Source organism: Athalia rosae, chromosome 2 (genome assembly GCF_917208135.1).
Source record: "Athalia rosae chromosome 2, iyAthRosa1.1, whole genome shotgun sequence".
Classification (NCBI taxonomy): Eukaryota; Metazoa; Arthropoda; class Insecta; order Hymenoptera; family Athaliidae; genus Athalia; species Athalia rosae.
In genome coordinates this window covers 13,571,670-13,594,081 of record NC_064027.1, presented here as the reverse complement: position 1 = coordinate 13,594,081, position 22,412 = coordinate 13,571,670, and the positions used below count along the sequence as shown (strand labels likewise).

General features: G+C 36.1%; 4 protein-coding genes and 1 long non-coding RNA gene across 12 annotated transcripts; 2 read left to right on the top strand and 3 right to left on the bottom strand.

Annotated features, from left to right (window-relative positions):
• Positions 1 to 25: 25 nt before the first annotated feature.
• LOC105684822 (cyclic AMP-dependent transcription factor ATF-6 alpha) lies at positions 26 to 12,071 on the top strand. 4 transcript variants are annotated; one of them, XM_020851684.2, is made up of 8 exons: positions 26 to 259; positions 7,955 to 8,179; positions 8,470 to 8,624; positions 8,731 to 8,941; positions 9,062 to 9,561; positions 9,653 to 9,807; positions 10,027 to 10,634; positions 10,734 to 12,071. In XM_020851684.2, the coding sequence occupies exons 1-8, from the start codon at positions 178 to 180 to the stop codon at positions 11,219 to 11,221; spliced, it is 2,424 nt and encodes an 807-aa protein (XP_020707343.2). In that variant the 5' UTR covers positions 26 to 177; the 3' UTR covers positions 11,222 to 12,071. The 4 variants fall into 4 exon arrangements, with proteins under 4 accessions (XP_020707343.2, XP_048506732.1, XP_012253892.2 ...); XM_048650775.1 differs by having other exon boundaries at positions 27 to 253; positions 8,467 to 8,624; XM_012398469.3 differs by having other exon boundaries at positions 28 to 259; positions 8,467 to 8,624.
• Positions 4,017 to 7,972, bottom strand: LOC125499985. The gene is made up of 2 exons (XR_007277149.1): positions 7,717 to 7,972; positions 4,017 to 6,890 (listed from the first exon to the last, which is right to left on the bottom strand). It is a non-coding gene; the product is annotated as an uncharacterized LOC125499985 (long non-coding RNA).
• Positions 11,574 to 14,521, bottom strand: LOC112694774 (sulfiredoxin-1). Its single transcript, XM_012398476.3, has 3 exons — positions 14,369 to 14,521; positions 13,858 to 14,061; positions 11,574 to 13,597 (listed from the first exon to the last, which is right to left on the bottom strand). Exons 1-3 carry the CDS (start codon positions 14,427 to 14,429, stop codon positions 13,449 to 13,451), a joined length of 414 nt encoding a protein of 137 aa, XP_012253899.1. The 5' UTR covers positions 14,430 to 14,521; the 3' UTR covers positions 11,574 to 13,448.
• Positions 14,522 to 14,570: 49 nt separating this feature from the next.
• Positions 14,571 to 16,138, bottom strand: LOC105684807 (iron-sulfur protein NUBPL). Of its 4 annotated transcripts, XM_020851688.3 has the most exons (5): positions 15,998 to 16,138; positions 15,883 to 15,911; positions 15,480 to 15,814; positions 14,951 to 15,324; positions 14,571 to 14,848 (listed from the first exon to the last, which is right to left on the bottom strand). In XM_020851688.3, exons 2-5 carry the CDS (start codon positions 15,907 to 15,909, stop codon positions 14,679 to 14,681), a joined length of 906 nt encoding a protein of 301 aa, XP_020707347.2. In that variant the 5' UTR covers positions 15,910 to 15,911; positions 15,998 to 16,138; the 3' UTR covers positions 14,571 to 14,678. The 4 variants fall into 4 exon arrangements, with proteins under 4 accessions (XP_020707347.2, XP_048506741.1, XP_025602744.2 ...); XM_048650784.1 differs by lacking the exon at positions 15,883 to 15,911; XM_025746959.2 differs by having other exon boundaries at positions 15,887 to 16,028.
• A 37-nt stretch (positions 16,139 to 16,175) lies between these two features.
• On the top strand, positions 16,176 to 22,319 carry LOC105684803 (nonsense-mediated mRNA decay factor SMG7-like). Of its 2 annotated transcripts, none has more exons than XM_012398444.3 (8): positions 16,176 to 16,317; positions 16,632 to 16,701; positions 17,313 to 17,651; positions 17,764 to 18,503; positions 18,608 to 18,751; positions 18,901 to 19,296; positions 19,379 to 20,874; positions 20,983 to 22,319. In XM_012398444.3, the coding sequence occupies exons 2-8, from the start codon at positions 16,670 to 16,672 to the stop codon at positions 21,193 to 21,195; spliced, it is 3,360 nt and encodes a 1,119-aa protein (XP_012253867.2). In that variant the 5' UTR covers positions 16,176 to 16,317; positions 16,632 to 16,669; the 3' UTR covers positions 21,196 to 22,319. The 2 variants fall into 2 exon arrangements, with proteins under 2 accessions (XP_012253867.2, XP_012253866.2); XM_012398443.2 differs by having other exon boundaries at positions 16,562 to 16,701.
• Positions 22,320 to 22,412: the final 93 nt, after the last annotated feature.

The following is a 22,412-nucleotide window of genomic DNA, read 5'->3' as shown; positions in this document are numbered from 1 at the left end:
TACTTCCTATTATTTGCAGCTGTAATCATTGGAGCTGATCGTCACTGTAGGTGATCGGAGCTGAGATTATTGACGTGTGTTTGAATAGTGCTTAATGATCGTTGATAGTTTTTGAATTACAAAGTATTCGTGTGGTTATGCGGACATAATATTATTCTTAAAAAAACCAACGCTGATATGCTCATCAAGGAGGATCCACACTGGAGTAGCCTCATGGATCTGGATTTTCAGACATTTCCAGAGCTCGGCGGAGGTCTGTGTGAGTAGCCGATATTGTTTTTCTGTTTCGGACGATACGATGACAGAGTCAACTTATCTGAATTTTAATATAATGATTGTGTAAAAGTAAAAGAAATGCATTATCATTCATACAGCTTTAAAATATTAAAATTACTGGTAAGGTTTTGACAAAAGCATTTTTCTCAACAGGCGTGACTCAAGTGGTACAGTCCGAACTAAAAATTCTCTCAGTTGTCAAATCTTGCAGCACGTGTAGCGTTGTTGATTGATCTTTACTTATAGATATTTTCAATTGAAGTGATAATGCCATTGCCAACAGATTCCTCGTAGTATGAAAAGAACATCGTTTGAGTATTTTGAACGAAATTCTGACCTCCAACCATCTTAATTCCAACGAATAAACCTCACCATATGTGATCTGTATAAAACCGGCGCGCGGCTTGAGCGGTTTCAAGATCAACAGCGTTCTGTAATTCGAACATGCTTCAACGATCATGAAGTTTATGAATGTACAATTGCTATTAATAACGCTCGAAAAACATCGCGTAGTAAATTCTGACGTTTTACCATTTTCTTTATGAATGTACGTGTTTCATCAGGCTGCAGAGTTGTACAAAATGCCCCACGATTTTCACCGGTTGAGAAGAATCTTTCGTCGCAATAGTTCTGAAGCTGAAGCCATCTTTCAAATCGTACCCATAATTTTCTTCATACTCGCCAAAAATTTATTGCTTGCACATAGCAAAGAAACGACTTACTCAAAAAAGTACTTTGACAAAGTTACGGCGATGCACGTGCATATGATTTTGAATTTCTTACTGCGCCAGAAGAACTTAAGGAATTGAAATGAACATATGTATAGTTTATTAATATTGCACAAATGTCTAAAACCAAACTAACGAGAAATTTATTTCTATCGGCGTACTTCCAACATAGTTTATTCCTATGAATCTATAAATACAAACTTTCCATCGCCTTCAATTTTCATAGTGTTTTGTCTATTTTTATTTCGGTGTTGTTGAAATCTTTGAACTATGTTAGCACGTATTTTAATAAACAATCTGTCTAATATTCTATGAATACATGGATACAGAAAACACACATAGACCACCCAAGTTTTTGAGAATAATCTACATTGTAATTACATTTTTCCGGCTTACGATTAGCCGTAACAGAAAACGAACCGAGCCTTGTTATCTCAATTATATGTATGCGTTCCAGTTTGTGCATGAAGTGTGCAGTACATTTTATGAAGTACTCATACGAACCACAATAAAGCAAACATTGATCCGTGCTGTTAAAGCACTTTTCTTTATATTGTCTTGTTTTCGGCTTGTGGTGATCTGGAAATCAGCAATTTCAACTTATGATTATAGCATACTGATTACAGTAGAAATATTTACGGAGCAGTAAAGGATCACTGAAAATTTTGTCCTGTACTCTATGCAAAAGTTTTACGGTACAGTATTCCGATATTCAGGACTTCAAAAGTCGTGCATATTTTCATACTCGTTGATAGCTCCTCGTGAAAATTTTCCTTATATCAAAATTGCGAGTCCATGTCGTGTAAGCGTGCTGCGTATTTTCAAAGTTATTATCTTTTTGAACCACTTACAATTCGTCGTATTTCATATTTATTCGTAATACCTCCCTTCAGCTCATGGGTTCTCCTGACGATTTCTCCGTTTTATCTAGCGGGTAACAATAATACAAGAAACTTCCTCGTATTCAAATTTCTTCGTTTTTTTGTTTTCTTGTTTCCCTTGTTGCATAATAAATTTTTATCTATTTTACTCAATGTCGAATCGTTATCACAAGTATAATATATAACGTGACGAAAAATAATTTCGATTATAACATTGCAAACATGAAATTTTCAAGCCCACTGCACCCTTTTTCCTAAGAGTTTATGGTAGATGAACAAAATGATCGACTCGACCGAATTTTTATTTCAGGTACCGAAAGTTGAAAAATCGATTCAACAAATCTCAATTTAGTCAATTCGACAAAAAAAAATCTCTGGTCACAGTGCGTAGAGATAACGGCTCTTGAAAACGATAAAATCCTTCGTGCAATCGTATCACAATATAATATGGTGATGCACTGACATCGTTTCTTTCAAGGCTGAACGTTCTTTGTAATTAGCTATATGTGATATTCTTTGAAATATTCACATACAAATATCGATTCTCGACCGAACATATTCATATATTATGATCGCATGTGCGCATATATGTATAATTGTATATTTCTGTATAAACATGCACGCTAGCGTTATCGATAATTTTTCATTTTTTACTATAATATATGAATAGTTTTACAGAAACATAACATGTCTACATGCATCGTGAATTCTTTTGCCACGAAAATTTTATAAAAATGATGACTCTCCAATATGTGATGATGACAATAATAGCAATAGCATAGATATATTCAACAATCTATGACGATAGTATATGTATAGTAACAATTGTAATAAACTGTGAAACTGATTCAGTGAAACTAAAATCCATGTCAACTATGATGCGAGTAGGTAAAGTCTTTTGCTTGCCGATGCAGTTGCGGACAAACGAGGTATTGAATATTCCGTTATTCAGTGATAATTATTATTTGCTATTATCATTATTGTTATTCGGCGCCAAAAGCCAACTGTGAAAATACTCCGCAGTTGGCAATAATATGCGGTTTTCCGGCGATCGTTTTATGAGGTCTAAATGATACTTTACTTTGAACAAAGATCATTTAGGTACATACTTGTATACATCTACATGATAATCAGAACAATAGTATATCATATTCCCACCTGCAGGATTCCTCAGATTGAATCGTCTCGCGCGAGACTGGCCATTTATACGCTCGACCGCATTTTATACGCCGATCTATATAGAATTACAAAATAATGCAAGATATTGTAAAAAATGAAATTAAGAAAAAAAAAATATAAAAAGTATACATTAAAATTATTCGCCGACTACAGTACACGGGATCGGGAGCCTTACGTTGCTCGGAATCACACAAATTCAAAAGCTTCGCAGTCGGTAATGTTCATATAGAGTATACCTCTGTATAGCTTCCATTGCAACTCTTTTACGGTACATCCCCACCTTTCTCTCTTCGGCAACGTCGTCGACATTTACCGGCTTCTAAATTCATTCTATTCCGACCAGTGACACACTACGTTTTGAACTTCCATTCAAAAATTAATTACCTGTTTTCTTTTCAATTATAATTTATTAATATGCGAATTAATTAACAATTAAAAGATCTGTGATATCGTGGTTCTTAAGTTCACCGCGAACCGTTCAACACCAAAATTATTTATAACAAATATCATCGATGTTCTTTCGTTTTTCATTAATTTACCTATCGCTACAAAGCTGTGAATATTTGAAATAAGTTGAAAAAAGGAATTAGAATTCTTGATTAATTTTTATTGGAAAAGAAAGATTCAAGATTCGATAATGTGAACAAATTTTGTATTACCATGTGTAGTACCTTTTTCTCTTTGATGTGTTATTTTTGAAAGAAAACATGATTTCTTTATCGTTGAGTCGATGTTCAGTTTTGATCGTGATTACCAGAAATCTAAATACATAACTAGTAAACTCTGAAAGTTGAACTGTGATAACGTTCAATCTGTAAACTTGTAAGTGGAACTAATTTTTCATTCAAAAACCCGACTCGTTTATTATGATGGGCATGACGGATCATTGCATATTGGATATGATGGACTTCGAGGAGAATAACTGGTCGTTGGGTAAATGAATCTTCAATTATTTATAATTTACTATTCTAAAATCTGTATTCACTAGATTACGATATATGTACACATTCTCAACATGGTAAAATAATATTCGCTTCTTCGCAATGATTATGATATAATAATTTTACCTTTGGAGATGCACCGATGCATACTGCATCTAGAAGTAAAAATCCTTGACTTACTTTACCGCTTCAGGCTCACTTGCTGACTGTAGTAAAATGATTGATTAACTGATAAAGTCATCGATATTGTTTCGAATGTAAAATTGAAAAATGAACAGTAATAGATTTTCTGTTATCAACCTTTGCCTCGTAGAGTAGAGTAAGTTCGAAGGTCCGACGAGGTAAATTTTCAATATTTCATGCGTCTACCTTCCACCTGTATCGTGCAGTAGCTCACCTATGAGATGCATTTTCAACATTATCAGCCATACTCATGGTATACGTATGTTACTTTATAGTACAGTTATCGCATATTGTCAGATAAGAATGGTACGACTATCGCCAAAACACCCTGTCAAAAGTAAAATTTTCAGTTCCACGTATAATCATACTTGGAAGTTTTTTTTTCTCAATCATTGCCGCTTTCAGCAATCGTCATTAGCTTGAAAATTTGTTCGTTCAAAATTTGCTGAGAGAAAAATTTCTAAGCTACTGGTACTGATGAAAAAATATGACAACTTTTTCAAAAACAGGAACAATATCCACACGTTTAACCGCGTTTCAATTTGTGGGAGATCTATTTACAAATATCAATTTGAGTGTTCGATGATATCGTAACTAATCGTATACTCATGTAAACTAGGCTTACCACCTACAGAATAAGTACACATTACGCAATTTTCTGAACAAATATTGGGCCCGATAAAACAATCTATTTTAACATCGGATCGTGCTGCAACGTGACATTTATTTATGTTTTATGTTTTTAGGGCGAAATTAAAGAAATGGAAAATGTGTATTCGCAGCTGGTTTAATACAAACCTATCCTTTACGAGTCAATTCTATATGATGTATACATATGAGTTTGAGGGGCCTGAAATTCGTAACTGGTGCATTTGATGCTTTATGTATTTTCAGAAATAATTATCATAATTAGTTACCGTGCACCTATGTATAGAGGTATAATCCTTATATTATGCGCCTAATAGGTTGGCATTAATTGTTAATCTCGTTCAATAATTTGGTATTGATCGTAAGCAGTTTCGAATATACTAATGGTGATTCCGGTCAACAGTTATTAGCGCGAACGACATCCGTTATTCAGATTTTCACATTTACCAAATTTACAATCATTTCGGACGAACGAACAATGGTTGTAATGCTTGTTTAATGCGCTTCCTGTGAAAGTCGTTTTCCGGTAGAAATGGTGAAATAATGTCACCGTACAGCCTAGACTTGTCTGCTCGACCATTGTGCGTCGAGTAATGTAATTGATATAAAATATTTTCAAACTCTCAATACAAGTGAGTCAAATTCTCCTATAGTTTTCAATAATCCAAAAATATGTCGGGATGACTTGTACTTCTTGTGAACAGCACTTTACTTTGGGTCAACGACCGTCTGTACGACGACTGAAAGCCCATACAGTCGATTTTTTATATTAGCAAATTGTCACCTGCAAATTTGCCCTATATATTATCGTTGGATACATCGCATGTGTGATGTAATGTGTATCACATTTAAGAAAATGAAACTATTCGATGACACGCAATCAAGCGACCAATCGAGTTACACCGACGATGAAACCTTATTTCTGATGGCGAAAAAATGATTGTCCAGTTTTTCGATTGCCACCCCGGTCGTGATCAAATCGACACAGCTACCTAGAATGATAAAATATAAATGAAACCATGTGAGGCTACAGTACAATACCCGGCTTATTATGTCATTAAATTTACTTTACACACATCTGTATCAAAAAAAAAGACAAAAGGAAATTATTCGCTCCCTAAAATTGTTTTACTATTTTGTCGACCGAAACTTTCACTCGTGGAATAACATACAAGGATCATCGATATCTTTCCTGTGAAATGAATAAATTTAGTTCCTCTCGAGTATATCTCTTCAGCTGAAATGATGATCAAATTGATTCGCCGCCGACCCTATCCTGACCAAACATTCGATTACTGTAAAATTGAATGAAGTAAGGAGTAAAAAAAACATGAGCTCACACCCACTGGGAGTCGTCACACGATCCGAAAGTATTCTCAGAATCTCCGCTACAGCCTACGATTTCTCGTAGTCGGCGAATCCAATGAATCAGTGCCGGAAGATATGTAGGTACAGGCGAAATCGTAAAGAAATTTCAATGCTCATTTTGTGCATCGATCCAAGAAAATGAGAACATTATTATACATCTCTTAGATCCTTCTCGATGAAAAATATTTCTAATTACGCGTGTATTTATTAATATACAGTATTTTAAAGTACTTCGCCTTTCTCCTCGTTCCACACGCGACCAAACAATTCCCGATATTGAATTTATGAAGAAAATGTACCTCGCAACTTCTGACTCAGATCCCAGTCGATCTTTGAACCATTGAAACCATACTCTATTGAAAATATTTTCAATGATTTTCGAGGCACTTTGAGTCGACATGGAATGCCCCATATACGAACGTTATACTCGTTCGAATGTGAAGAGTTCCCTATCCCATGAGCCAGAAGTCTTTACCTGGAGTCTAAGCACGAAGAGATTGTTGTTAAACTTCCATTTGAATCTCGACATGCGTACGGTCGGCTGACTCGAGGAAGCCGCGCCGCACCAGCCAAGCCGGCCGGCCGGTTGGTCTACGGGCTTGGAGTTCATTGACAGCAATTCGCCGGTTCACCTTAGTAGGCTCACGTTAGCACGCAATTATTAGACTTCCAAAAAGCGTCAGCGCCTGTAAAATTTTAAGAATTATTTTAAGGGTTCCGTTAATTATGTAGTTAATTAAATTAGTCGTTTATCGGAGACCATTTGGTATTTGCCATTTTATAAAATTTCGTCTATTATAAGTTGATGAAATTTCAGAATCAACTCCAGATTTAGTGTTCATAGAAAAATATGACTCGTAAAAGTTCTCAAAAATGGTCTACAACTTGTGTAAAACATTGGGTGGTTCACGGTTTTTATGCCATCGCTCAGAAGGAATTCGAATAATTGTCGTGTACGGCGCAATTTGCCATAGTTTGCTGCTTTTGAAAATTGAGTAACTGTCCAATAAGCCGTTCTTTGTGGTTCATCAAACAGCAAACAGCATGCGTTGCGTTCATTGACTTCGCACTAATATGATATACGTTTTAAATATACGTAATATGTCAAACTTTAGAACGTTATCGTATATTCTTCGCTCTCACGTAATATCATAAGTATAAGTATAGAGAGATATACATATTGTGGTTCAACCGATGAAATCACATTCTTCGACTAAACCCGTTCTATCACCGTATTAGTTCACTATTATTGTATCGATTTCTTCTTTCGAAAATACCTGCAGCGTCGCGTGAATATCAATGCTATATTCCCGCTGTTTATACCAATCCAATCAAAGTTAATTCTTCCATCGTGGATGTATTTTTGAAATTCCGCATTCCGCAAAATCGCTACCTACCAATGTTGATGAAGAAAATTTGGTACGATAAAAATGACACGATATTTCATGATGTAGGGAATTCAGTAGAGATTTAATGCAGCGTTTCTCATTCAATTTTATTGGAAATACTTACGACATAACAGGTCTCCGAGGTATGGAGTATACTCGGGAGTATACCATTGAACGACCTTGGCCTTCCGTAATTTTCGTCTCTGAACTTCGGTGCTTGGAAAGTTTGAATATTTCAGCTAGAGTTACACGTGGTTATCCAACATGTTTTATTTAATGCAGTATCGTGAATATTCATAACGTCTCATTATCGTTATTTAAATTTTTCATGTGAAATGAAATTGTCGTTTTTCTCATCACAGATAGTGAATGTTTGATTCCACCGGACGATGACTTCCTCCAAGCATTGAGCTCTGAACTTGAGATACCTTTGCTGTTGGGAGGTGAAGGGTCTCCCTGCCGCGATGAAACACCGGATGAAATAATGAAGGACGCAGTTTTACAAGCAAACTTGCCAACTCTCGAAGAACTTGAAGTTGACCCGATGCAATGGGGTCCAGATGCCTTTCCTAATCTCTCTGCTGCTGGTATGATAAGAATTGTCGAATTAACTGATTACGTATCAATTCAAAGCCAACCACCAAAATTATATTTAGTACCGGTTGAAAATAATTTTAAACCTTTGAATTTACTTTGAATTTTACATTACAAACCTTGGCTGATTAACAATAAATTGAAAGCAGCATTCTTTCGGGAGTTTTTTCTATGAAGAGCAACATGCTCTTATCCGCGAACAATTCTGCTGAACTTGATGTGGGCCTAATGTAACGTACATGAAATTAGGGACGTATTGAATTGTTACTCATTATTTCAGAAGACGTGGATATCAAAGATGAGGTAAAAGATGAAATTAAAACGGAACCAGGAAGTCCACATTCTCAATTACCTCCATCGCCCAGTCCAAGTAATTCAGAGTCAAGCGGATCGGAATGGCAACATGATGGGTCAACCACTTCATCTGTGGACGTAAAAGTATGCAGATTTTTCGTCGTGTGAAACTGCAACACTGCAGAATTTCAAATTGCCCTTCATACAAAAACAGAGGCTACTTGTTACAATTATATTTTACGTTTTTCAGTTTACTTTAGAAACGCCACCAATATCGCCACCACAAAATGATTCACCTCCAATATCTCCAAAACCCGCTTCAAACCCGTCTCTTCTCCAACCGATAAAGCTGGTTTCTATAAATGGCCGAAAGGCCGCAAGTTTTGTGCTCTCCAAAAGCAATTCAGCAAAAAGAGTATGCATTCAGCCTAAGCTAAACACTGCGGTAAATGTTGGAGAAGGTCAGTAGCTTATAAATGTTGACGATTTTTAAACACGTCGTGAGAATTTTCGTATTCAATAGTGGCAATGTAAATTTACTACAAAAAATGCTTACCATTTCATGGTGTTGTTAATTTCAGACCCACCTCGAAAAACGATAGTACTCAGCGCACAGGATTTCGCGGCTCTTACACAGAAAGTGAAACAGAACAATGCCTGTCAACCATTGAAAATTCAATCTATGACGCCAATAAAAGTACCAGTAAATACGCAAATGAAAGTTCACCATCCTCGAAATGTCCAATCTACCCCCCCAATAAAGACGGAACCTAATACCATAAAAATTACGCCCGGAAACCAAGTTAAAATAATAAACCCAATTCCAAGTGTTCAAATTCAAAACCCTGAGCCACTGGTTAATATACCTACCGGATGTACACAAATAGTAATAAAAAATCAGCCGGAATTGATAAATTTAAGTGGGAAACAAGAGTGCGAAATGAAGGCATTAAAAAGGCAACAGAGAATGATAAAAAACCGAGAATCTGCTTGCTTGTCGAGAAAAAAAAAGAAGGAATACGTAACAGCTTTGGAGAAACAGATAGCTGATCTTCAAGATGAAAATGCCCAGCTAAAAATGGTAAAGTTAATACCAAATGATCGATACTATTTCTTAGCGAAATAATGGTGAACTAAGTGTTTCATCTTATACTATCTTTTTCATTTTAAAGGAAAACATAGCGCTAAGAGAAAGACTGTGCGTTACTGAAGAGCTGACCGGCACAAGCAGCAAATTAGGAAATTTAAATCTTGGTGCCAACAGAAAAAATGCGGCGATTTTACTCGCTATGGTTTTCATGGTTTCCTTAAACGTCGGAAGTTTAGGGTAAGTTTCTTGTTTGTATTATATTGTTTGTATCATATAATTATGCGTTGTAGTCATTTCTTACAACTTAGACCGTAAATGCCAATAATCGCTACGTACATTCCATAATTTTGTGTGAAATTTCTATTTCTATATTACAAGAGTATCGTCGATAATTTACGTACTTGCCTTAGGAGATCACTTGACAATATCTGAAATTCATTGTGAATCTCTTCGCAGGGGTTTATTTTCACAAAATAAACGATTGAATACGCTCACGAGTAATCTTCCAGCATCTTTGCCGGATGTCAGACATGGCAGGTCATTACTATGGACAGATATAGACAATCAAGAAAATGAAGAGCAGAGTGAACAGTTCAATGAAACAACCATTCATCATCCTATGTGCCCCATGTATATTAATCAAACAGAATCAATTAGATTGGATAGCGAACTGAGACGATGGATTGGAGGGGATTCAGATCGTGACAATTGGACAAAACCAGTTAAAACAGATTTAGAAATCAAATCTCTTGGAGAAATACTCTTACCGAAACCATTATCGCCGGTCCGAGAACGTTTGAGAATCAAACCGAAGTTGCTTCCCAAAAAAAACATGGAGCCCAAACCAAAGACAAAAAGCATTGAAACATCAAGTAACAATGCTGTTGAAGTGTTTTCTCCAACTTCAACGGAACATGCTTCATTGTTCGACGCATTGAGAAGGCGAGATGATACGTTCTACGTTGTTTGGTTTAGTGGTGAGCACTTACTTCTGCCTGCTTCGAGACGAAATAACACAGCAAGGCCTAGAATGTCTTTAGTGCTCCCTGCAGTTCCTGTGAATGGTAATTTACTATGTCGATTTCATGCTAACAAATTTACTGCAGTGTTTTATTTGTGGTTTTATTGCATGAATATTTATGAATATTGTTTCCTAATTCCAGGCACATTTTCGACTCCATCAAATCACGTGACAATGATGCAAATAGATTGTGAGGTAACGAATACCCAGCTTCTGCACTTACAGGAATCTGTTATTCCGGAACATTTGCGTCGTCACCAGCAATCTGCTAATCATGCATCCAAAGCGGATACCGATCGTGTGCCTACCACCACTAACGTTACTAAAAATTATAAGCCTTACTTCGTCAAAGAAAATGTTACTGCGGCTGATCTCAATGATACGGATTACAAGAACCCCTATATGATGAAAGCTAAGGATACTTATCCCCCTAAAGAACCATCTTATATGCTTAGAAGCAAGGTTATGCCAAGCTTTGGGTCAGACAATTCAAAAGCTAAATCTTATAGTGCAAAATCGAAGGACTATGTTAAACCGGAAATGTTCGTTCCAGATATTGATGCCTTGAAAACGATATATTATCAGACCAGTAAAAAGTTTAAAAGGAGAAGAAATCTAATCAATCCTTGAATTAATATTTAAGTAAATCTTATTATATACTTTCTTAATATATAAAGCTGGAAAGTTTGTTTGTTTGTTTGTTTGAACGCGCTAATCTCAGGAACTACTGGTTCGAATTGAAAAATTCGTTTGTGTCAGATAGTCCACCTATCGAGGAAGGCTATACGCTATATAAAATCATTCTATGACCAATAGGAGCGGAGCATCAATAAAAAATGTGGTAAAAACGGGAAAATGTATTATAAACTGAGCCACGGGAACGCGTGGCCGGATCAGCTAGTTGTAAATAATTTCAAAAGTCATGGTGCGTTTGCACCAATACGCGGCAAATGCCGTTCGACGAATAGAAGGGTTCGACGAATCTTTTCAATGATTGTATTCATGCGGAACGTTTTATATATATAAAAAATTGTAACAATTTTCTTCACCGTACATACAAACGTATGTATTTTCATAAATTCTTATAGTACTAGTTATATGTATAACAGTAACACTTGATAAATTGGTACTGACAAATTAATATACTTAGCATTAAGTAAGAAATGGATACTACTAGATAATATTCAATATTTCAGTATTTCCTCTAATTAATATATTGTACGTATTGAATGGATAGGACGAATTCATAATTGAAATGCATATACCATTTCTTGGTCAATAAAATAAAATAATTATTTAACAATGTATAATATGAGCCAAAAGTGACCGCGTTACGACATGTATTTCGAATTATGAATTCACAGCCATTACTTTAATGATAAAAATCATGGTTTTTCTTCTTTTTCACTAATAATACCCAGTACAAAGTGTTATCACAATTATATCTCATTTCTAGTGAATATACTTGCATCAAAATACAGTTTGCAGCCTCCTTATTATTGTTTCACTCTAGGTATACAGCGATGCGAACAGTTGTTTAAGATTGTCGACTACCATTAAGCTGACTTCTATGCATCCACAATACAGTCGTCGACATACCCACAAATTACATTTTTCTCAAATGAAATGAAAAATATTACAGCAAAGAAAAAATAAGTTATTTTTTAAATAGTTTATAAGTTGCTAGGGATATTGATGAGTAACTTGAGTGTGATATATGCACGTGCAATGAATTTTGAGGAATTAAATTCTCATTTTAAAGTCCCAATGACAACATTTCCATACAAAGCATTACGATATGTGGAAGTATTTTTGCAATGCAAACATTATTTTTTTTTCTACTTCGGTTTAGTGGCTAAATGTAGTCATTACATTACCCCCGTGATATTACTATGCATTATCAAAGTATGCATATATGGTAATGTTATCAGTCAACTAACACGTTTCGCGGTTTGACCAACCTATTTTAGACTGTAGGATAATATCAACTTAGTCTGTGATTATGAAGACAGTGTGAAAAAACTTATTTACATGGTATGGGCAAGCACGGTAAACGTTTTTGGAATGTCACAAACTCTTTCTCAATGTTTCTGTGGAAGCAAGCAGGTATTTCAGGACTAGTACATAGCGCTTCTTTTTATGTTCAAATCAATGGAGATCTCTGCATCAAATTTCGTTTTTATAACAACGAAAATTGTAAAGTTCTGTACTAATCATGATTGATATTATCAACAGGAAATCTTAGACTTTATTCAGCCTTGTAAATTTTGTTAAATCCTCTTTACCAAAAGCACAAAATTCCAAAGCCTGGTTATCGCATGTTCATACAATTCTTCAAGTGTTTTGTTCATCATCAGTTCCGTAATTGAAACAACTTTATTACCGTCTTAATTATTTTAAGAATGTTATAAATTTTTAAATGCGCCACTGCATACATATTCATTTGGTAATTTCAACGATCGAAGACGAATTAAGCATTCACTTTTGTTCAATACGGTGAGCAATTCTATAAATAACAAGTGGCTAAACGAGTTACCAGACATGCAGGAGTAAACAATACTGCGCTTCATCGGTGATGACCAAAAGTTCGAACAAGTTTTCTGTTCATTTTTACTAACTTCTTATGATACTTTTCAGGGCTGTGCAAAACGAAATACATGCTTCAATGACTGTCTTCATGATCTACCTTGATAAATTAGTGGTGAATATTAAAAATCATTGGCACAGAGAGATAACGATAATTTTATAGATCACAATTATTCTTATTTCAACTCTTACATATAGTTAGAATCAAAAATTCATGTGGGCTCAAATCGATGAAGTATTGATAAGATACTTCTTTTGAATAACAAACTAATTATTTGAGATCTGGTGTCGAGTTTCCAAGATAACTGCGCAAGTCTTTTACAGTTGATTTGATTAATTTTGCTCTTATCGTTTGCTTGCCGAGTCTTTGATGTGCCGTGTAACGGTGGCAGCCTCCAAATGAATAGTAATAATCTCCTCCTACAGAGACACATATTTCTTTATTTTTACCAAATCGATTTTTAAATTCCACATGTTCTATTCATATCATTTATTATACATACTTAGTCATTTTGAATTCATACCAATCGTTGGTATTTTCATTGAATGTCAATATTTATTGTAGTGAGACAACAAAATCATGATTGAACAACTCATACTTTGTATTTGGAAAAAGAAATATTTTCAACAATCCAAAATTCAAATGAAATTCATAATTCAATTGCAGCATGAATAGTTACCTTCTCTACCTTCAATCCACAAAATATCAACTGGTGGGACCAGAGACTCTGTTTCTGGATCACTCAAAGTAGTCATCAAACTTTGAATTTTTTCTTCATCAATTTCTGGTGGAAATGGCCTAATCAGAACTCGCATAGGTATTTCGTGAACTTCTTCAATATTTCCTGCATGTATGCTTGTCAATTCACAACTCATTGTTGAATCTAAATATTTTATCAAAGTCAATTCAAAAAGCCATTGTTATAACTAAAATTTTTACTGAGAAAAAATATCAAGAGCTTGAAATTTTTTAATTTATAAACTATGATTAGCACTCAATAAAAGATTAACTCCAACTGTCAGTTTCAGTAATCATTGCTGAAAACCACAGTTTCCATTATGTTGCTGATGTAACTTTGTGAAATATGAGGTAGTTTAGTCAAGGATTAATTCTTTTGGCTTGCCATAAGAGAAAAAAATAAAACATGAAGCAGGCAGTGAAAATTTGAGGAAAACGTTCAATAAACTCACATAGATTCTGAAACACTGTTGACATTAGCGCTCGACACGGTTTCTTTGATGCCAGAGACATAACTGATGATCATTATTTGTTCAAAGCCACTGCAGATCTGATGAGTCAGACCTCACCCCACCCTTCTACCTGGCAGCTTCTTATTCGTGTAACGTTTCCAATTAAGAGAAGGCGTGTAAATATCAGTATACAATAAACACCTCATTATACACATTATTTTATTAGACATCGCATACAGACTATCAGCAAGTCACTAAAACCACAAAGAAGAAATTGTACAGATTGCATGAGAGTTATGGAATAATCATGTTATGTGTTATTAATGGGTTGCTTCTTCAAGAATTCTATTATTGAACGTCCAAGGCTGCGATAAGCGTTTGCTGGTGAACTCTCTGGCATTGATAAAACTATTGGTTTTCCATCATCACAATTCTCTGTAATGCACCTGTCCAGTGGAATTTTCCGCAAGAATTCTATACCTGGAAAATATCAGGCAACGATTTGCCTCTTGTAAACAATTTTGTAGGCAAATTCCTGTCTTGCGGTCTGCAAATAATGGATATTAAAGCGTGATAGTTTACCGAGATCTTTAGCTAAGATTTCAGTTCCACTTCCAAATAGTTTGACTTCATGTGAGCATTCTGGGCAGGTTACACTGCTCATATTTTCTACAACTCCAGCAATAGGAACGTTCATTTTTTTCAACATAGCTGCTCCTCTTCTGGTGACCTGCAGAGCTGCATTTTGTGGAGTAGTAACCAATAAGACTCCAGATAATGGAAGATTCTGAATCAATGACAAATGTGTATCGCCAGTGCCAGGAGGAGTATCCACTATGAGGTAATCCAGTGGACCCCAGGCAGTCTGGCGAATCAATCTCTCTAGGGCACTCATTACCATAAGACCTCGCCAAATCACAGGAGACTTTTCATCGACCAAGAATCCCATTGACATACTGTACATAAATATAAGGAGTGCTTACTGATTTGTTGAAAAATATGGTGTAGGTTCGAAAAAATTATTTTTCAATAGCCTCACTCATATTCAAAGATTTCCAAACCTAATATGTAATATTTTATATATTCTATTGAAGCTTTGATCAACAGTTACCATTTGATACCATAATTAATTAATGGTTCCATTTGGTTTTCTTCATTCAACAGCGGAGTGTCATGTAAATTCATCATCAAAGGTATGGACGGACCGAAGACATCTGCATCTAATAATCCAACAGATTTATTTGGCGCGATTGTTTTGATCGCTGTAGATAAGTTTACAGCTGTAGTCGATTTTCCAACTCCTCCTTTGCCTGAAGCTACAAGTAAGATTTGTTTCACCCCGGCGATTGGTTTCTGCTTGGGTAATCCACGAGCCATAATTTCTTTACGTTTTGCATCAATTTCCTCTCTTTTTTTCTCATTGTAATACTTAGTTGATGAGCTGAACTGGAATCAAATATCTGGGGTCATTTTTCCCACATTGATCACTTTCTTTCTAATGTCGCTTGCCTCACCCACATTCTTGAAGTTTTGAAAGACATATCTGCGAGTGAGATACTTGACCGTCATACATGTTATCTTTAAATTGTGACATTTCATTTATAACCGGGAAGATAAATTTCTTCTAACCTCAAACCGTAAGTCACCAAAATTTTGTAAGAAGTTGCGCCACGTCTCTTTGATACAGGCAATACAATTTAAAAGTAATCCAAATTTAAAACAATGTACTTTCACTTTTTTAATATTTTATAACGGACATAAAGACGGAATTTCTCATTAGTGACATTTCTCACTACTCGGCCAAGAAATTATCTGTTCTCAACCTCGAGATACGCTCCGGCAGACGATTTCTTCCAACATTTCTTCGATAGTTGAAAGACCCAGCAGCCGTCCGTCATTGATGTGTTTTGTGAAGTCCCTGTGATTCTCCTCAAAATAAATATGTGACAGTACGTCTTCATAGCAATATTTTTATCTAATAAGTAGTTTAAACTATTTTAGTCATCATTTTATTTTGAGATCAATTTGAATAATCTTCTACCTTTCACACCGAAATATTTGACCAATATATCGGACCTAACCTGTACTTGCTCGTTCGGTTACGTGTATCTCGAAAATTTCGTATACTTTATTGTGGAATCTTTCATAGTTTCGTGATTTTATTTCATTAGATAAACAATGCGTTTTTATCAGAATTTTTCAGTGCGCTCAACTTTTTCAACGATGTGAAAATCCAAAAATTCCAACATTTGTACTCTCGCAGGTCGGCCACATCGCACATAAAAGCGGCTGACGCAGAATATGGGCCTGAAAGCAGCTGTCCAAGCTCTAAAGTACGTTCATACTTTTTATCTATCCATTTACAAAACTGTTAACTTCGTGTAAATGGAACCAATTCCAGTTTAAGTTATTCACAAGTTATATTTTTAAATGTTATCTTCTTTGGTCATTCATGTTCAAACATCCAGTACTGTAGTCCGCTGTGTTCTTCAATGTAGATCGCTGTCTAAGAATAATACAATTAATATTACCTATTATTTATAAATGTCAGATGAGATCGAATCACCTTCTAGCCAGATCGAGGATAACTGCAATAATTTGATTAGCGATTGAGAAGCTCCTACCTTAGTAGTGACTTTAGTAATATTGAAATTATCATCTGCATTAAACTGAAGTGATTGTGGGTTCTAAAACTAGTCCAGCCATTACTTTATTCGAATAACCAAAATGCAGAGTATCTTCCAAATGAATCTATCATTTGTGCATGACCCCAAATACAACATGTAATCAAAGTTGTGAAAGAATGATGCCTTTGACAAAATTGAGACATTACTTTTATTGACTTTTTACTCCCGTGGAGCTGAAATATCAAATCTGTTCAACTCGATGATATGTTTTTTTCAGATTTATTGGTGTAAGATTATATTGTTCAATTTTATTACAGAAAAGCAGAACCACTAAAAGATAAAGTACAGCAGTGCAAGGATCTCCTAAATGATAATGATGCCTGGGTCTGTCAGCAGCAACTTCAAAAGATTTACCAACAGGTCCTTATCTTGGACCTTGAATATGCACTTGACCGCAAAGTGGAACAAGAACTCTGGAATCTTGGGTTCAAGAATTACATAGCTACCCTGCAGTTGCAAGCAAAAGACCGTAAAAATCCAAAACGTGGAGAATCCCAGGCTATGTTGAGCTGGTGTCTCGAAGCTGCAAGCGGTTTCTATTTAACTCTCCTCCAAGAGATATGCACTGCGTTTGATCTGGATTTACCATTTCGACGGTATGACTTGAATTCAGATGTTCTGGATTTTTTTCAAATTCAGTATCACGTGGTCTCACTTCAACAATTACTTGAACGTAATTGTCTCAATTAAAATTCATTTTTCATACAGCAAAAGCTATGTGTATGGCTGTACACCGCCATGGAAAGCAGTAGAAAAACTATCAGCCCCACATAAATCTTCCTGCTTCTACGCCTGCCAATATTGTCTTGTTCATTTGGGAGACATAGCTCGTTATAGGAATCAAAATAGACAAGCAGAACTGTTTTATAGACATGCAGTTTCTCTGTCCCCGTCGAGTGGACAGCCGTACAATCAGTTGGCGTTGTTGGAAGCATCACGTGGTGACAAATTGGGCACTGTATTTCACTACGTACGATCAGTTGCTGTGAAACACCCATTTCCGGTGGCAACAGCAAATCTTGCAAAGACCTTGTCGTCTGCTCTAAGTGATACTTCCTTCAATCCTGAAGGAAAAACAAAGTTGACATCTCAAGAATACATAGCTGTTTTCCTAAAACTTCACGGAGTTCTCCACAATTTGGGGGAAGTGAGTGTTGCCGCAAAGTATGTGACCCTGCTTACTGAGACAATGACTGCCCTTGTCGCAACAGAAAGCTGCAGCTCTTGGCGACTGGTACAAATGTTAGCTATTAATCTCTACGCACTACAACATGCAGCTGGAAATACAGCTGACAGCACAGATATGTTAAAAGTAGAACACTTGAGCTCTGATGAAAAGATTGCTAGGAATTGTATTCTGGATTTGATCGCTGGCAGTCTTTCAGCTTTATTATTGCCAGTGTATACAATCAAAGGACCTGTTGTGGACTACTTTGCATTACCGACAAGTAAGTTTCAGTCTGTAACCTTGTATGTCGTATGACCAAAATTTCTTCACTTGACGTATTTCATATCTCTTCTATATTTCTTCAATCACTGTCATGATTTGCAGTAAAATTGTGCCTTGAGTGGGTTCGTGTTAATCCTTTAATTCTGGAAGAAGCAGCGTTCACATCTAGACTCCAAATTTGGCCCAGTCTCTGTCTGCTGTTGAATGGATTGCAACAGAGTATCGGTGATTTCAAGTCTGACCAATGTGAGTTCTTGCAAAATTAAACATTGTTATTCGTAGAGAATCAGGGCTATTGTATGAGACTTTGGAATTTGTTTTCCCCTCATCTGACATTCGCGAGTTTGTCAGTTTAATTCTCTTCAAAAATATATCCAAGTAAATTTCTGTCTTAGATGGAAAAGTACCATTGCCGGAAGATCGGGACCTCCAGGGATTTTTGCCACTCCAGAAGGCCTTCGAACCTCTTCGATTCACAAATACGGATCTAGAGGGTGACGTTATATCTTTGAACAAACTTCGAGCTATACGTATCTTAGATTTGGGTCGTCAGTTGTCGGAACAACAAGTGAATGGCACTACGTTGATTTCTATCATAGAAGATGAACAAGAAGGTCGTAACAAATTTACAACAGGAAGTGAAGGAACTGGACTCAGTAAAGAACTATTCAAGGAATTAGAAGAACTAAGCTTGAACAAAGAAAAACAACCTTTAGGTAATGCCAGTCCTGTCCCATCAGAGTCAGCTAGTAGTAAAGGATCTTGGGAAGCAGATATTCCTGAATGTACTGGTGAGTTAATTTTTTTAACGGTTTTTTTGAGGGATTAAATCTGCTATTATTATGAGTATAATGTTTACTATCATTATTGTAGTTGAAAAACGAGTGGGTATACTGAAGCCCCAAGGTTCGCTAGAGCGCAGCAGAGATTCAGCGACTAATAGCAACGAAGGTACTAATTTGGAAATCAATTCTGTCCCATCAACTAGAAAACCAAGGCAAAATGTGGCTATGCAAGCATTAATGCGTCGCGCTGAAACTGAGCAGAAGCAGGTGACATTCAAAAATGTTTCTCCTGTAATAATTGAAGAGGAAAATGCTAAGATAAAGCCAACCCCTACCTCGCCAAATAAAAATGGGGTAAACAAACATGTGCAGTTAAACTTACAATTGCCGGGACAGAATGGCTCACTAAATCCAAATCAGAACATCAGTGGTCCGGCTCATTCGATAAATATTTCATCGAATAGAGCACCAATTATACAGAATACTGCAATTCCAGCACAAAATCAACCTGCATCTGTTCCAAAAGAATCAAAGCTGAAACTTGATATCCCACAACCTGGACAAATTAATCAACATCAGATCAATGAGCCACAGCACAATATAACACAATTTAGTTACCAAAACCAAGGCGCAGGGCAGACTTCATACCAAAATCAACCATTTAATGTACAGAATCCACAATTTGGTAAAAATTTCATGGCGTTGGTACCAAATATGGCACCGTACCAATTTAATCTGCCTCAAAATATGACGATGCAACAAACTTTGAATCAGAATCGAATACCACATCAAAGAATTGCTCAAAACTTGTCACAGAGTGGAACTTTGCCACAAAATTTGGGACAAAATTCAGTTTCCCAACCAAATGTTGGAACAAATATCTCGCAAAATACTCCACTGCAACAGACCATGATTCAAAATACTGGACTACAATCGAACATTGGACTCCAACCACCAAGCGTAGTTCAAAACAATCTCAGACCCAATGGACTAAATTTGCAAAGACAAATAAAAATGCCAGTATCTGGCATCACCAATGGGATACAGGGTTTGCAAAATTTGACAAATTATCAAAAAAGCTTCCAGCAGAATGTCAACATACCTAGCATTTCAAGTGCCACTATGAACCCAGCAAATCTGTCAACTGTCCAAAACATAAATTACAATCCAAATTTTGGACAGAACAGTTATAATCAGATGTATCAAAAACAAATATCTCCAACCACTTATACCAAGAGTACAGGGCAATTCAAATTTCCCAATCAAGCCAGCACAAGTAAGGGTCAGCAAGCATCTAACAATTATCAAAGATTTCCCAGTTACGAAAACAAAGACTTCAACTTATGGAAAGATAACCAACCACCGCAACCACCAATTGCTTGGTGGGGCAATGCTGGAGCATCCCAAATTCAAACTAAAGAGATGCAAGGTGACGTGTTCCAGAATTGGCCTACAAGTCCACCAGGATCAGGAAACATGTTTAACACAGTACCGCTAACACCAGGAAATAATTACCACCAAAATCCAATGCTCGGAAGGCCGCCTTATAACAGAAACAGCTTCGAAGAAGTTAGGTCATACGAGGTGAGACGTCACGTTATTCTAAACTAATTCCTTTCATCGATGGCAAAAATCACAATTGATGTGGTAAAATACTGTTCCTTGACGCAGTTAATTTTTCAAAATTTTCAGGTGGATCAGAAACAGCCGCAGTCGCCAGGGGCTGGAAATACATATTCTCTATTCAGTGGCAATACATGGGGAGCTGCACCCCAACAAAATCCCACGAATCAAGATCAGGTGAAGAACAGGCTTAGCCAGCAATCTCTTTGGTCAGGTCCTGGCCCTTCACCTTTGGAGCGTCTTCTAGAACAGCAAAAATCACTACGCGAGGGTGGTACTTGAAGGAAATGTGTTCGAAGCTAACGCAATGTGGAACAAACCTATTCTATTATCGAACACGCGGGCCAAGTAACTAGGCATAATCAAAGCAGTAAGAGCTACGGTAACAAAGGTTACACTCTGAAAAGTTACTATAAACTTATATAAATCTAAAAGAACAGAAAACTAAGAAACAAATCCACTAACTTACTAGAGTTTTGGCGTGGAATTATAGATCACTCGAAAGTTAGTACGGAATATGGTGGGATTCGCTGAGAATGCTACCGTTCATTCTTAGAACTTAACCATAGCTATAAAAGCTGAATCTGAGTACAACTCTCAATTGATGGGCGGAAATGTCTTCACCAGCAAAGGAATAAAGATCAATAAAAGTCGTCTTTATCTCTTTGAAACCAACTTGATATGATACAATACTTATTTCAACTAGCGAATAAGCCCTGAAAATGACGTTTCCTACGTCAGTAGAATTAGTTGAATGACTTGGGACTTGACTGCTGTTCACTATGACCATCTGTACAACAGTTAAAATTACTTATAAGTTATCAGAGACAACTGCAGTCAGGCCAGTAATCAGATGACGATAAACATCATAAGTTTTGGGGAGTCCACTACAAGGCCTCGACGTTAATATAGTATCAAAATAAAATCTACCTATAACCAAAGTATTACAAATATGAAAGCGTAAGTAATATAAAAAAGCGTTCCGCTAACACTTTTTGGACAGATATGATGTAAATTATATCCTGTCGCAAAAGTCTATTTTCAACTGAATATACGATAGTGTAATATGTTTTGGTATGTTGGATCAGAATGATGATTGCTTTCATTACTACCCAGACACGAAAGCTAACAGTTATCCTTAAAATAGAATTTGTGTGAATTGCAAATGAAATGAATTTTATAACATAACAGCTAGCGTAGCTGGAGACTGATTCATTAAATAAATCCCAAGCTTCATTAGCGAAAAAAAGAAACTATTTCTATCGCCATGAAGGCATATGTAGAATAATAAAACATCGGCATGAACGCAGAATTGATATCTTAACGATTATGTTTTAATGTTCATCATAGAGAAATTTATAGATATATTGAATTACCTGCAAATATATTATGTTGAATATGCAAAAGTGGACTTATTGTTAATTCAAATATCTCTAAAACCATCCAATGATATCCCCAACTCAGAGGTTTCGTTCTGGTGTTTTGTCGACTTCTGATGA

Coding starts and splice junctions, on each gene's coding strand:
- LOC105684822 (XM_012398469.3), top strand. CDS start 178: ATGCTCATCAAGGAGGATCCACACTGGAGTAGCCTCATGGATCTGGAT. Junction 9,562..9,652: donor AAAATGCCCAGCTAAAAATG/GTAAAGTTAATA, acceptor TTCATTTTAAAG/GAAAACATAGCGCTAAGAGA. Junction 10,635..10,733: donor CCCTGCAGTTCCTGTGAATG/GTAATTTACTAT, acceptor TCCTAATTCCAG/GCACATTTTCGACTCCATCA.
- LOC112694774 (XM_012398476.3), bottom strand. CDS start 14,429: ATGTCTCTGGCATCAAAGAAACCGTGTCGAGCGCTAATGTCAACAGTG. Junction 14,062..14,368: donor AACAGTGTTTCAGAATCTAT/GTGAGTTTATTG, acceptor TAAAATATTTAG/ATTCAACAATGAGTTGTGAA. Junction 13,598..13,857: donor GTGGATTGAAGGTAGAGAAG/GTAACTATTCAT, acceptor GTGTCTCTGTAG/GAGGAGATTATTACTATTCA.
- LOC105684807 (XM_025746959.2), bottom strand. CDS start 15,967: ATGAAATGTCACAATTTAAAGATAACATGTATGACGGTCAAGTATCTC. Junction 15,815..15,886: donor TCTTTCAAAACTTCAAGAAT/GTGGGTGAGGCA, acceptor ATTTGATTCCAG/TTCAGCTCATCAACTAAGTA. Junction 14,849..14,950: donor AATCTTAGCTAAAGATCTCG/GTAAACTATCAC, acceptor GATATTTTCCAG/GTATAGAATTCTTGCGGAAA.
- LOC105684803 (XM_012398444.3), top strand. CDS start 16,670: ATGGGCCTGAAAGCAGCTGTCCAAGCTCTAAA. Junction 17,652..17,763: donor CTGGATTTACCATTTCGACG/GTATGACTTGAA, acceptor TTTTTCATACAG/CAAAAGCTATGTGTATGGCT. Junction 18,504..18,607: donor CTACTTTGCATTACCGACAA/GTAAGTTTCAGT, acceptor CATGATTTGCAG/TAAAATTGTGCCTTGAGTGG.